Source organism: Suricata suricatta, chromosome 7 (assembly GCF_006229205.1).
Source record: "Suricata suricatta isolate VVHF042 chromosome 7, meerkat_22Aug2017_6uvM2_HiC, whole genome shotgun sequence".
NCBI classification, from domain to species: Eukaryota; Metazoa; Chordata; class Mammalia; order Carnivora; family Herpestidae; genus Suricata; species Suricata suricatta.
In genome coordinates this window covers 128,603,985-128,619,056 of record NC_043706.1, presented here as the reverse complement: position 1 = coordinate 128,619,056, position 15,072 = coordinate 128,603,985, and the positions used below count along the sequence as shown (strand labels likewise).

At 48.5% G+C, this 15,072-nt stretch overlaps 1 protein-coding gene across 1 annotated transcript in view; it reads right to left on the bottom strand.

Moving 5' to 3' along the window:
• Window positions 1-15,072, bottom strand: part of UST (uronyl 2-sulfotransferase) — a gene marked incomplete at its 5' end in the record, with an annotated part of 185,662 nt that overhangs the window by 97,696 nt on the left and 72,894 nt on the right. Inside the window, one exon of the mRNA XM_029943248.1 lies at window positions 8,362-8,515. Within this exon, the coding sequence (XP_029799108.1) occupies window positions 8,362-8,515 (154 nt within the window). The remainder of the gene's footprint in view (window positions 1-8,361; window positions 8,516-15,072) is intronic.

The window sequence follows — 15,072 nt, the reverse complement described above, 5'->3', positions numbered from 1 at the left end:
CACATTGCTGGACTCAGCTCTTCCGTCCTCCCTCTGCTCAGCTTCCTTGTTCTCCCCCTAGGCCTACTGTGCTCCCTCCTCCCACAGGACCTTCGCAGGTGCTGTTCCCTAAGGTTGGATGCTCTTCCTTCTCTTTCCCTCCAGATCTTACTTCTCTGATCTCCAACTGGCCAACTGCCTCATTCTGTGCCTGGACAGTGCCATGTCTCTGCATTGTAGGACGTGACACAGTTACTATTTCACATGCATTTGTGTGGTGGGGATTAATGCCTGTCATGCTCATAGGACTCTGAACTCTAGGAGGATAGACACTGAGTATATTTTTGTTCTATGTTTTATCAACAGTTTCTATTATTGTGCCTGACATACAGAAAGGACTATCGATGTTTACTGAATAAATGAATGATGAATGGATGGATGAGTCAGTAGTGTAAGGAGAAAAACTGGAATGTATGACTGTACTCTTGGTTTTGAAAACCAGAAGCAGGTAGCCATAGTTTGGTGCCATGTCACAGTGGAAAACAGAGGAGGGCCCCTGTGCTCTGTCAAGTGCCTGTCATGCTCACATCACCTCTGCAGTCTCCTTAGGACCTGCAGTCCTTGGTGACTCTGTGGCAGGCAGAATAATGGGCCCTGAGGATGTCTACACTCTAATCCCTGGAACCTGTGAATATGGTATCTCATGCAACAAAAGGGATTCTGCAGACGTGATTAAGAGGGAGATCATTCTGGATTACGTGGGTGAGTGCAATCTAATCACACAAATCCTCCAAAGTAGAGTGCCCTCCTCAGCTGGGCTAAAGGGATGAGATGGAAGGTGGAGAAGGAGAGATCTGTAGCAAGTGAAGGGATCAAATCACCACTGGTTGCTTTGGACAAAGGGGATCACATTTTAAAGAACGTGTGCTCGTGGGAGCACCAGCAGGAAAATGGGATCTCAATCCTCCAACCACAGGACATGGATTCTGTCTTCCCTGAATGAACGAGAAAGGGGGGTCTTCCCTTCGGACCCCCAAAAGGGGATGCAGCTCTGCCAACACCTTGATGTTAGCCCAGGAAATCCGTGCCACACGTCAAATCTGCAGTCACAGCAGAAATTTCTGTTGTTGAGGCCACTGAGCGCATGGTCAACCATCACAGCGGCAATGGGAAGTTAACACAGGCCGTGTCTGTGTAGGTTGCTCTGTCCTGTCCCATCCATCTGCCTACCCCGTCGACCAGAGAAGAGAAAGGACTTGTCTGGGGGCAGCCAAACATGATCTATGAGGCAGCTGGACAGACTGACCAACTGGACAAATCAGGGTCACTCAGGGCCTTGCATTTGAGCAAAAGAGAAACCCCAGGCGCCACCGTGGGAGCAGCAGACGAAGCCACTGATGGAGGGGAGGAGGGGAGCGAGTGGCTGAAGTGTGTCACGGACAGAATCACAGGAGAGGAAGCTGGGGATCCCCGGGCAGCCCGCTGCCAACCTTACTTGGTGGTGAGCCCTGGATCCGATTCCCAGCCACGTCTCGTGTCCCGCCATGACACGGGGCTTCACTCTGCTCCTGGTGCTTCTCAGGGACTGGGCTCTGGGCTCCACCTGGCATGTCCTGGTCTTTGCTGGCAGTCGTGGTCATTTTGTGCTCATTACGGGACACGTCCTCATAATTAGTCCTGAGGCACCCTGAGGGCATCTGAGCTCCTTGTAACTCACGTGGCCTAATGCAACTTCCTCACATTTGGGGTTTGACACTATCCATGCAGCCTCTCTGGGCTCCCCTTCTAAGCCTATAAAAGGGGGTCAAGGGGTGGGAACTAATTCCTACACCAGGAGGTGTGAGAGGATGCTGGGAGATGAATGCACCAACTTGAGGAGAGTGCACCAACCCATGACACCCCACATGCTAGGCTGTGGCTATTTGGTGGCATCTTGAGCAGGGGCTGGAGGCTCTCCGTTCTTCCCTCGGCCTTTTCCCCAAGAACCCATCTTGTTTTCAACTCTCCTGCCCCTCGCCACCCTGAGCCCATCATCTTGTCTGTTTGCCGGAAGCTCCCGGGGCCACTCCCGGTGCTGCTAACGCCCAGAAGGGGTCTTCGGTTCTGGCAATGCCCACGACCACTTCTGACACGCCTCAGGACAAATGGGTTTCAGAAATGTTTCTCTCAGGTCGAGGCTCCTTGGTCCTCTGCACCTCTCTCTGCACAGCAGGAGGGAGCATTTGGGGCCTGGCTCACCTTTGCTCTCCACTCCTTGGAAGCCGGGAGCGTGCTGTTCCCGTGACTTCACAGCCCTGTGCCTACAGCTGCTTAGGTTTCCAAGTAAATAAACACGGACAAATATATGCCAGGGGGCTGGGATCAAAACGTGCTTCCAGCTGCTGGGAACACAGAGAGAAGCAGTTTCCTTGGAAACAAATTCCCAGGGGAAGGGGCCTAGTGCGGCCATTTGAGATCTGGGTGGAGGTGGACCTCTCGGTTCAGGACACGGCCCAGCGTGGCCTGGGCCATGGTGGGGGGACAGCAGCCCCTGTCTGTAGCAGCAGTAGTCTTTTTAGGCCACATGGAGCTAGCGGATGAAAGCATCAACGCTTCAGCCGTTTCTGGAGACTTTTAGCTTTCAGAGCCCTTCTGTGTAGAATGTTTAATTCATTCTCCCGGCAACTCTGTGATACAGGCAAGGGAGGTAAAATATCCCCATTGTACAGATGAGAAAAGCAAGGTTCATGGAGGCTAAATTGCTGGCAGGGTCACCCAGCTAGGCTGCCATGTCAGCCTGCAATCATAAGCCAAATCTGAACTAGTCAGAGACAGAGTATCATTTTTTTACTTCCAAAAATTCAGAAAACATAGCTATTTACTGAAATACTTAAAAAGCAGCTCATCCAAATCCCTTTATTTGTTTTCTTTTTCTAAGAAAATGATGCTTTAGAGACAGAGGCAAAGCCTGAGGTTTCCATCACAGGACAGCCTCAGCTGGTCAGGGCCGAGTGGAAATTTCCAGAAATGGGTGTTTCATATATACATTTCCAAAGCTAAAGGACAGTTAGAGTCCAAAACGTACAAGCAGATTAAAATGCATAGCTCTCTGCAAAACCTTTGCTGACGCTGGCCAGTTTTCAGACTTCTCCAGAATCCAACAGGGCCAACATGATTCACGGAATTCTTTATGAATTAAGAAGTTGTAAATTATGCATCTTTTTTTTTTTTCTAACCATGCATTACTTTCTACACTTCACAACCAAGCCGAATAAACAGTGTCACAGACACATTTTTCTCCCCGGGAAAATCTTCCCTCCCTGTTCCTCGAATGGAGGACCGTCTAGCGGAAGGGCCCTCTAGTGAATTTGCAGTAAGCGTTGGATAAAGGAGGCCGGCCTGATATTTTTTGGACTTTGAAAGTGCAAAGTGGGATCCCTGCAGAACATTCTACCACGAACCTTTCTAAAGCCAGGTTTTAGGCAAAGAGCAAGCTGTGAAAATGCCAGGGCGAGAAATCCATTTGCAGGGAAATTGGGCAACTGGAAAAGGGAGTGGCTTCCGCAGGCACGAGATGCTGTCTCTCACTTGTAAATCACAACAGTTGCTTTTCATTAGCGGCCATTCATTCTTTCATTAGCCATGTTCTGGGCGCCAAGAATCTCCTTGCCCTGGAAATAAAGGGGCCTGGACACGAGCTGGAGAAGAGAGAGGGTCATGTGCTGGGATGTACCCACATGTACCCAGGCTCAGCTCTGTCTCACCCCATGATTCTAAAAGCAAAAGACAAGGAGGCACCTCTGCACTGGGCAGCCAAGTTTCTGGGTCTGGACAAAGGGAAATGAGCCTAAGGGACGTGCCTTGTCATGGCGTGGCTGCCATACATTGAATCTGTATCTGTTCTAGTAATAAGTTATTCAAATTGTGTGTGTGTGTGTGTGTGTGTGTGTGTGTGAATACAAGTGAAGCATGGTTTGGAAAGACACAGAAACTTCTAGAAAATCTGTTTCCAGATAATATGGGAAATAGCTCTGAGATGCTTGAAAATTTGGGGAAAAGGTGATCACAGCTGTGTCTCTGTAAAGATGCGTCAGACAAAACGCTTTTGTTCAAAAAGCATCGAACTTGGCCTAGGCCAGTCCTCTTCTGCCTTTGCCAGGCAGGAAGTAAAACATAAGGTCCAAATGATCAAATGATACAGGTGTGGAGTTGGGGGCCCCGGCCTCTGACCCACGCCCAGGCCCCGGCCCTGTTCTTACACCTGTGAAAACTCCAGGGACTCTGCAAATCCCATGATCCCTTTGCCCTTTCCATTTTCTCCCAAACCAGCCAGCATCACGAGATGATACTATTTCACCCCCAACCCGGGGCAGGCTCAGAGGCTCTGGCCCTCTGTCAGCTGTATGCTAAGCAGCTCCATGAGGCTCAGGGCCAGGAGCTGAACTGCCTGAATTTTGGCAACTGGATAAAGCAAGTGGCTTCGGAGTGCTGGGATCTGGAATAATGTGGGCACATCAGTGGACCCATTTTGGGCCAGCTCCATGACTCTGTGCGTGCATGCTCGGGAGAGGTCCCATCACACAGCCACGCCTGCCTCCTCCTCGGGTGTGGGTCCACCCTGCATGTCCCCTCCAGGGACAGTGGCCTCCTCACAGCTGCCCTCCAGCCCACTGAGACACGACACCCTCTTCTGGGTCAAACAAGTGACCACCCACTCGCCAAAATGCGGGCAGGCTCTGAAAGGGGACAGTTTTATTTCAAGGGTTTAATGGGACCAAGGAAATGAAATAAAAGTTTCAGCTATTAAGAAAAAGAGGGGGGGGAAGGGGGAAATAAACCGTCTTCTTCCAAATAAACAAATGATCCTTTGAACAAGAAAAGAGTCTTCTAACTGGGTCAGGCTGGGGCCAGGTCATGAAGGAGTCACACATCCCGCGGCCCCCCACTCTGGTCCTTGCTCCCCTGGTTTCTCCCTCTGCTGCCTCTGCTCTGCTGCCGGGGGCCTGCCAAAGAATGACATGAGCTCATCGGGACACAGGCCAGGCCCAGGACACGGGGCTTCCCTTTGGAAAGGAGGCCCCTGCAAATCTCTAAGGGTAGAATTCCAGGCGGGGAAATTTCCCCAAAATCTCTCACATCACAGCATAAAGGCAGCATAAGATTTGCTTCCACTACCAACTTTCAACACTTGATGGGTTTTTGATTTTTTTTTAAATCTAAACCATGATTTTTTTTTCTCTCCTGTTTACAACCTCTCTGGCAAATGATTACAACTTACTGTTTGTGTAAATATGCAGACTATGTTATGTGCCATGATTCACGGGATGGCAAAAACCTGACAGGCTAGAAAACCCTACAGAATTGCTCCCAACTTCCATATTAATATGTGTTTGTTATTTAGTAAGTAGAATGCTACTTAGGCCTCTAGTATTTCAGCCCCTCCTCTGCGTGCCAGGGACAGAGATGGAACTCTGATCCTATCTTGTCCTCAAAGAGCTGATAACCGGTTGGAGGGTAGGAGAGAAGTTAAGACATGATATCACTCAGAGAAATGTTATCACCAGCACAGAATTTTCTGGGAGCACAGAGGAAGAACATCAAGACCTCCCTGTACGGCTGTGTAGCCTGTGCACTGCATAACTGCGGGGTCACCATCCCGCAAACTCCATTTTCAATAGAGCCCTGTGGAAACTTTGTGTGAGGAGGCAGTGAGACTTCCCGGCCAGATACAGTCTAGAGCAGGAGGGACTCCTAGAAAGGCGGGAGGGGCCTGCCCAGGGAGGTCTACAGGCTGATCACATGTCACATCCCCGCTGGGAGACGGGCTCAGGTTTCCCATGAGGATTCCAGAGAAAGAGCACTCAGGACAGTGTGTTTGACTTGGGGTCATTCGTGTTACTTCCCAGGTCACTTAGAGAAACTGGTGTCGCTCATGGGGCTTTATATGATCTGTTGTCTCCAACCCTTACCTATCCGAATTCACCTCCTGCCACTTTCCTGTCCCCACCTGTCACTCAGCCACACTGTTCTCCCCGCTGATCTCTGAATGAGCCACACATGTGCCCAATGCAGGCCTCCGTCCAGATGCCCCTCCTTGTGGGGCTGTGTCTCTCCCCTCCCCCCCTGCTGACCACCTGACCGACTTCATCTTCTATTTCGACGGTGCCTCAGATGCCACCTCCTCACCGTCTTCCTCACGCCCTCACTGACATCCCAGCCAGTCCCCCACTGCCCCCCCTGGATCCCCACGTCCATGTTTTTCCAAAATCACTTTTCACCTTCCAATGGACTGTGGCTCCAGTTATTACCTACATTAATGTTTAGAGAGCAGGATTCATAAAACTCATTCCCAGAGTTAGGGTTTTTCGGCATCTTCTGCTATAACGTGCTTCTAACTTTCTTAGTATCGGGACCGAGTCAGAAACCACAACATTCTTTGGTTAAATGGAATATGCCCCGTCATTTTCAAAAGAACATATAAATGGTAATCAAGAGCCAATGCAAGCTACGATAATCCAAGTAGACATTATTCCTCTAATGAGACAGGAAAATCAAAGGGATCCCATGAAAGAAAAGGCTATTTTTCCCTCTTAGCTTCTTTTTCTGCTTCTCTTCTTGCTAGGACCTGCCCTACCACCCTGCACATGCCTTACCTTAATGCATGTCCCCCTTGTAAGGGACAAAGAGATAATGGTATCTCTGGCGTTTTCCAGCAGAGCAGATGATATCTAAGGAATGACAGGGCAGAGGTATCACGTCCCTGTTCCAGACCACAGGCACTAGGTATCTCCACGCCACGACCCCTGGCCTCACGGAATGAGTGACTAATGAAGGATGTGTGGACCCCGTCTTATTCTGACAAGATTCTGTATGTTTGAGAGGACACACACCAGACTGTAATCGCCAATAAAACCACAGAGCCCACACAAAGCAAGACTCCCTCTACTTCTTTCCAAATCTCCTGGATGCTCCATCTGTATCTCTTTCTATATATATCTTCAATAAACTCTGCTTTCGCCTCCTGCTGGCTTGCATTTGATTTCCATCCTGTGTGAAGCCAAGGACCCTCTTGGTTGATTCTAGGGGACCCCCCCCACCCCACCACTGGGTCTTCAAACCTGACTGGACTGAATCAGTAATAAGTGGCTCTGTACCCTGAAAATGTACTTGTCACTGAATAAAAAATATATAGCCATGTTCATAACATGTAGTTTAAAGCAAAAGAAGAGAGTTTTTGCCATCAAAAAAAATTTTTTTAAAGGTAAGAGCCATTTAAAAAATATTTCATTAAAGCATTAGGTAGTTGAATACATGCTGAATGGTGACCAGGCTTAGTTTCTGGTCTTGGCCCATCGATGAACGTGTTTGCTTCACAACAGATAAGACACAACCTCTGTACATCTCCATTTTCTCAACTCTGCTTCTGGATTTTAACACTTGGAAGTGACATCATGCAAAATGCTCCCATCCCCCCAACACGTGCTTTTGTTACACCTTTAAAAATTAAATGAGGAAAGAGAAGCTTGACCACTGGCTGAAATTGTGAGTAACAGTACTTCAGCTCCAAGGATGCTCTGTAGCCTGACAGCAGTGGCCATGGGCTCTGTGTCCCTGTCGAACCCTGGGAACAGATTTGTACTGCCCCCTCATGACTCTCTTCTCCTGCGGTGCCCGACAGCCCAGGATGGGTCTGGGCGACCCCAACAGAGTCCCTGAAACACACAGACCAGGATTTTCCCTTCTTTACCAGCAGATCTCCGCTGCTCAGCAAGCTTTTGTTGACCTAGGTCACTAATAGGTGACAAGTGTACTTTAACCCTGTTTCCGGCCCTCCATTTTTGTTCCCAACTCTGCACTATGGAAACAATTAACAGCCCCACAGAGCTGAGGGTCCCCAAACAAGGTCCAGAAAGAGCAGCCAGTTTCTGCCAAGACAGCCTGATTCTGTGGTGCTGTGGTGGCAAGAACCTGGCCTTGACACCGGTTGACCCGTGAACAGTCAGTCACGGCTGCACCCGCGTCCTTTAAGGAACCTCAGGTCTCATCTGAAACACCCCTCTCTCAAAGAACTGCCATGGTAGCCCGTTGTACCCCTGAAGAGAGACCCCAAACACATCTTGACAGCGCCTATCAGGGTTCCCTGGGGAAGGTTACTTCTCTGGGCTCTAGCACTAAAGACAAACCAAGAAAAACCAGAGTAGAAAGCCATTTGAGATGTTCATATAGGATCTGGGTCATCTGGGACAGTGAGCTTTTTTCCCTGGCAAAAACTTCCTCCCTTAGGAGAGGGTCACGGGGGTGCCACGAGACAGCCACGGGGGTGCCATGGGGAGGAGAGTGGAGCCTCCCAGCCTCGAGGGGCTCGCCCGGGGTGGGGCCCCTCTTCGATGCCACAGGACTTACCAGGTAGCGTTCCTCCTGCCTCATGCTGGGGGTGCGGATCATGTGATTCTGTTCCCCTCTCCAGTCTCCAAATCGACGGAAAAAATAGTTAGATAAAAACCGGTTGACGGGGTCTCTAATGATGTTGATGTAGACAGGCTGGTCTCCTCCAAACCTAACACACGCACACAAACATGGAGCTGGTTACGACCCGTCACTTCTGGAGGAAGACAAAGCCCCCTTGGACACCGTTTCCCCTCGGGCCACTTATTCTGATCAGAGGACCCAGTCTAAGTACCGGTGAACAACAGTCAGCAAGCAGGGGTTTCCGAGCGCCACGTTATTATGCGCGGGAAATGACTGTGCAGGGGCCTGCCGGGGCAGGGAGGGCTACTCCTGACCAGCACCGTGCAAAAGGCTGTATGTGTCGGCAGGGAGGTGTAGACGTGCTCTCGTTTTTTCACGAGGCTGTGGGTTCCTGGGGGTGGTGGCACGCGGTGGTGGGTTTTGCATTCCCAGGGCCCAGCACAGACGCCTTGGCAGGTGGCTGGCCCTCGTGGAACGTTCGATCAGTTCTGACTGCCTCGCTGGGGGACACAGTGCTTATTCTATATTCTAAGTCCAGCGGTCTCAGGCAAGGTGCTCTGCAGAAAGCGGATAATACAAGCCAACGTTTATGAAACACACTCCACATTTATTAAATCACCTTCTTGTAAACCTTTTGTGACCGCCGCACAGAAGACTCACAACATCTCCATGGAGATGATCTCCATAACCACCCCCATCTGCACCCGGGCAGGGAGAGGGTGAGTGATTTGTGGCTGAGCCAGGATACAAACCCAGGCAGGCCTGGCTCTAGAATTTGTGCTCTGAACCACGGAAAGAAGATTCCAGAGCTGAGAAAAATAATCAAAAAGGGGGCATTACAAGCACAACAAAAATCTGTATAATTATCCTCAAATGAAGGTAGGTGGTTTTAGATAAAAATAAAACAAGTATCTAGGTGTTTCATTTTAATGCCTTCCACAAAGGTATTGGACAAATGCTCTGACTGTGGCAAGGCCTTCCCAAGGCAAAATGATCAGGTTGGCTGAGCTTTTCTTAAGACTTCCTCCGGTTTTTCTTTGACCCGCCTGCAAGCAATGGCCCTGAGGGGCCTGGGAGAACGCTCCAGACTCTGGGCATAGCTCACTCTGGGCACCTCCTGAAAGACCCTGTGACCCTGTGGCCTTCTGGTGAGGACGACTGGACATTCCGTCAGGGGTCAGAAAAAGCTCTGGGAAAACAAACTGACATGTCCCTGTCCCACCGCTCTCTAGCTGGCCAACTCTGTCGCCTTGCAAAATCCAGCCCAGACACACAGTCACAGCAATCCTGTCCCATCCCGTCAGTCCCTCTCTCCAGCACTGTGTGTGCAGGTCTGCATCTCCCGTCAGCTTCCGGCCTCCTCGAGCCGGCAATGATGCCACTTAGCACAGTGAGTGGCACACATAGTAGGTGCTCAACCAGTGAAGACTTGAATGCCTGGGTGTATGCTTCTAAATTTATGGGTTTCTGCCGATATCACAGGGCTCCACTGGAGAGGAAAGTTGACATAACAAGTCACCAATCCTTTGTTGTATATTAATTCATATAATGTCCTCAGTCTATTTGCATTTTGATTAAAAAAATTTGTGTTAACATTTATTCATTTTTTAGGGACAGAGAGAGACAGAGTGTAAGCAGGGCAGGGGCAGAGAGAGAGAGGGAGACACAGAAACCAAAGCAGGCTCCAGGCCCCAAGCTGTCAACACAAAGCCCGATGCAGGGCTTGAACAAATGAGCTGTGATATGTGACCTGAGCCAAAGTTGGATGCTTAACCAACTGAGCCACCCAGGTGCCCTAACCTACCTGCATTTCTAAAGAGAATCTTCAGAGAGCAGAATCCAAAGGTACAAAAGGAAATGACTCTCTAGTGGTGGAGTTTCAGGCACCAGGATGTGTGACGGATATTCTGGACCCCTTGACCTCTCCACATTGGAAAACTGAATAGGGTTAGCCACGCCAAAATGAACCTTGTCAGCGCCCAGATGTGCACGAGGTGACCTTCATGCAGCTGGAGGCGCAATCCGTCTCATCAGTCAGCTGTGCCAGACCAGCTAATTACTATCATCCTGGTGTTTATCTTCTTCTTTTTAATTAAATTGAGTTTCATATCTATGATAAGCAGCAACTAAAGTAATAAAGCTATGGAGTAGGAAGACAAAGCACGCGTACCAGATGTGAATGCAATGCGGCCCTCAGCAATCATATCAAGCTTTAACAAAAACCTCAAGTGTAGTCTATCTTCGTGTGAAGAATGGCTATTACTGCCCATTAGCAGACCTGCCCAATCATGCGAAGCAAGGCACAGCTCCCCCTTGTGAGATGGCTCTCAGTCTGGCCACAGCCATCTTCCCCTGAAGGCTATAGATTGACAAGGCTTCTAGAACATGGGTGACTTGCTCCTAGTTGCAAGCCATAGCCCAACGCAAGATTTCCAGAAGACTTTTCCAAAACAGAAGTTTTAGATGGTTTAGGAATTTATTGTCAAGTATCAGATAATATAATACCCACTCTCTTGAAATTTCTAACTGTAGAGAGAGCTCCCTCCCAAACTGGTAACATTAGGGTGGCATGTCAGTTACACCAAAGAAGCCAGAATACCACCCATGCCTCCCCCTCATCCCATCCTCTCTCAAGGTCACTTTCTCCTCCTCCTACAATTTTTGGTTCTAATCAAAATTCCTGGTACCCTTAGAAGGTCTCCCAGGCTCCCAGGCTCCCAGGCTCCCAGGCTCCCGAATGTAGTGCTGCTGGTCTCTGCCAGAGAGAGAAGGCTTTGCAAGCCCACCCAGCCTCAGTCCACACAACAGTCTGCCTTATATTTTCAACCCTGAAGAGAAGATATCCAGAGCCTTCCGGTGAAGTCCATCTTCCTGGCCAACCTGACAGGTGAGGAGTCTTTGGTACACCCAGCCAAAATCCCCAATCTTCCTTTATGCACACTTCCTTTTGTTGATCCACTCAACATAAAGAACTAGCTTCTCTTTATGTTTGTGTCTGGTGTTTTGTTTTGTTTTGTTTTATACATTTAAGCCTTTTCGGCTTCAATTTTAATGCCTGTAAATTCTTTTGTGCATATTTCTTCTTGAAAATTCCTTTGCCAGTTGTCTTCAGACTTATTTCCTTTTACTTTTTAATCTGTACTACTCATTTGGTCTTTATGAAGCTCTAAAAAATTGTGTTGACCAAACTGAGGGTAGGTTCTGCATTGTGCCTACATCCTAGAGCAGAGGAGACAGGCCATATTTTGTTTTTCACTTAAGAACACACTCTCTTGTCCCTTGGTCACCACAACAGCTACTGCATATGTGAAGAAGCTCTCTTTTAAGTCATTCTAAAGACATTTCCTAAGGCAAATCCTAAGCCATTTACAATTTCCTTGACTTCTGTTCAAACATCATCTTTACCAACTCTTTAATCGCCCCTGTGCGTCTCCTTCTGACCATCTGCAAATTGATCATATTCTTCTCATTTCTGTGTTTTGATGAGAAGATGAAGATCCAAGGCAGGATGTAATTCTCGAGGAATGGTAACTGCATGGTTCTCACTTTTTTCCACGCATTTCTAAATAGCTCATTCTGAGAATGTTCTTCTGTATGTGCCCCTCACTGTTGCCTTAATCCATTAGCCCACAGCATCAGCTGCCTCTCCAACAGCTATGCAGAGCAGGTGGGTAAGAATGTTAGGCATGCTTTCATCAACTTGCTGACGATAGTCTGCCTAGACTATTACCTCACGGAGTAAACAGTGACTTACGACCCCAATTGTTCTGGGGATTTAAGATTGTTTTGTCCTCCTATTATGGTTATGTCCTCTAGGGCTGGGAACACTCTTTGAAAGTATGTCTTCTTTTGTTAATTGTGGTAAAATATACATAACATAAACATTTTAAGTGCACAGCCAGCCCCAGAACTTTCTCATCATCCCAAACCCAAGCTCTGTATAGCCCTCCTCTCGGCCCCTGGCAATTTCCATTCTACTGAAAGTGTATCTTCTTTTCACCTCTGGCCTAAAAGTAGGGGTTATCTCTTGTGCTGTTACCTACATTCAAAGATGATAAGTACCCCGTGGCTAGGAGCCTGGCTTTGATCCCTGGGGAGGAGACACTTTGAAGTGACAGAAAGGCCACCATGGAAAAGGCTGTGATTGTTTGGGGGGTAGGGGGAGGAGCTGCCTGCACGCAGGAGGAGGAAGGGAGGGATGCTTATTTACTGGTCCTCTGCTGGAACGGGGCCGAAGCCCCACTCTCTTTCCTCACAACCTGAGACAGTGGGCACTTTGGACCTCGGCCGCCCAGGAGAGGACCTCACTTCACAAAACACGAGCGGAAAAGACTGAGCCGCCTCTGCTCTGGGGCGTGTCCTGAGGGAAGAGAGGTGGACACATATGCTGAGGGGAACGTGGAGACAAATGTGGGTGAAGGGAGGGGCGGCTGGGACACTGGAGTTTGGGCTCCTGCGTGGAGACAAGGTGACTCCACAAGAGGGAAGGTCATCCGTAGCGTGCAGTGAGGCTCAAGGAAAGTCCAGAGGACACGTCTCTCCAACGGGCCAACAAAGCCCGTGGGCGTACGTGTCCCCCGAGGAGTGGCATCCACGCAGGGGAAGAGGAAAGTGAGAAGAGGGTGCCATTTTCCCAAGATTAGTCCCGCAGTGTTTAAACAGGATGAAATGATGTTTCAGGAGGGAAAGAAAGTGTTCAACAGCTGCTGACCTCAACTGTTATCGGGGTGTCTTCTTCAAAGGTGAAGATTTGTCACCGTTACTAAAGATTTGCCGGGCACGGCATGAAAGTGGTGAGAGTGAAATGAGAGTGAAAACAAAGTCAACATTTAGACATAAGATGTGGAAACCCACTGAATTATGGAATTAGTTAAGATCTGATTTGTTTTGTTAAACAGTGCCGTCGGAGGACAGCCTTTGTTCCACGCCGGTAATGAAGACTTCGCTTTAAGGGAAGAGAGAGCGTGTCCCCGGAGCCGCTTCTCCAACATCACACCCCGCCTGCTTCTTGAGTGACTGATTTATTTTTAAATGTTTTGCTTTTGTGAGTTGGTGTTGGCATTGGAGCCACCATCTGAGATAAATAAGGAAAGAGAAGCAGAAGCAAAGGAGGGCGAGGGAGTCATGAATGAGAAATGAAGAATCCTATGAATAAAGGGTTCTGAGACGTGGTGGTTTGAAATTGGTTGGTGTACTGATCTGGCCTATAATTTGCTTGGACTATCTTGACAGCACCTTGCTCAGACACGTCAGATGGCACATGTCTGATGTCTTCTCTGCAAAACCCAAGTTAGGGGTTGTGGGGAGGCCACAGGTTACTGCCCCCTCAATCCCCCCCAAAATACTTGCAAACAAAGTGGAGGCAAGGGGGAGACAAGCTGAATCGTCTGTCCCGGTCTGTCAGTGTGTGGATCTAAGCTGCACCTGAAGAGATTCGGTTCATGCCCAAAGGCTAAAATTTTTCAAAAATTATAATTTTCTCGGTTAGCTCAACCGCCGGGAATGGACACATTAGACCACAGTACACAAATATTACAAATCCTCCTAAAACATCACAACAAAGAATAGCATCTTTTAGGCCAAGGTCCTTCCGGCTCAATTCTCCAGGTAATCCCATTGGAAAACATTTGTCCTGACCAAATTTTTAAGCAGTTCAAAAACTGCATGAAGGAGCGCTCTAGTGGAAACCCTCACAAATCCCAACTGGCCCGAAATTTCTGCTGAGTTTGGAGTGTTTATCTCCTTTGGCAGGAAGCCTTCCCCGAAGCAACGATGAAAACATCAGTTTGGTCTGATAACTATTGCTTTCTATGGTTGAATTAGTAAAACTGGACGTGGTGAAGTGGTCCTTTTAGGTCTAAAAACAGAGAAGGAACAGAGCAAGATGCCTAGAATGACTCTAATCACCAAAAGCATTTTGCATCTGTCAGAGGATCTACATTTCAAGATAGGAATGTGGGGCGCCTGGGTGGCTCAGTCAGTTAAGCCTCCGACTTCGGCTCAGATCAGACGTGGGTTCGAGCCCCGCATCAGGCTCTGTGCTGACAGCTAGCTCAGAGCCTGGAGCCTGCTTCCGGTTCTGTGTCTCCTTCTCTCTCTGCCCCTCCCCCTCTCATGCTCTGTCTCTCTCTGTATCAAAAATAAATAAAACATTAAAAAAAAATTAAAAAAAAAAGATAGGAATGCCATAGTTAATGGGGGACAAAAAGAAATCGGGGCAATTTGTTTTGGTATAATGCCGCAGCTTTAGGAGTTCAGAACATGTATGTGCACAAGGTGTTGGGAGAGACGTGGCTTCCGTTCTTATGTTCTGCTCACCAGCAAGTGTGTTGCCGCATGTTAAGGACGTAAGGAAGATTAGAAACAAAATACCAACAAAGAACATTTAGTTGTGGTATCAATTTTTCTCTTAATAACCTCATTATCTTGAAAGAAGGCAACCATATGGCTGTAAGGGATGAGCGTGGTAGGTTTCTTAAGAGTAACGTAATTATCTCTTTGCCTTACCATTCAAAATATAGAGCTTATTTTCAAAAGCACGGGAAAGCCCTCTTAACAAGTTCCAACTTAGTTGTTCTCCTGTTCGTTGTATGCTGGCGGCTTGCGCTGTATGCCCGTGCATGGGGGGGGGGGGGTCTCGTCCCT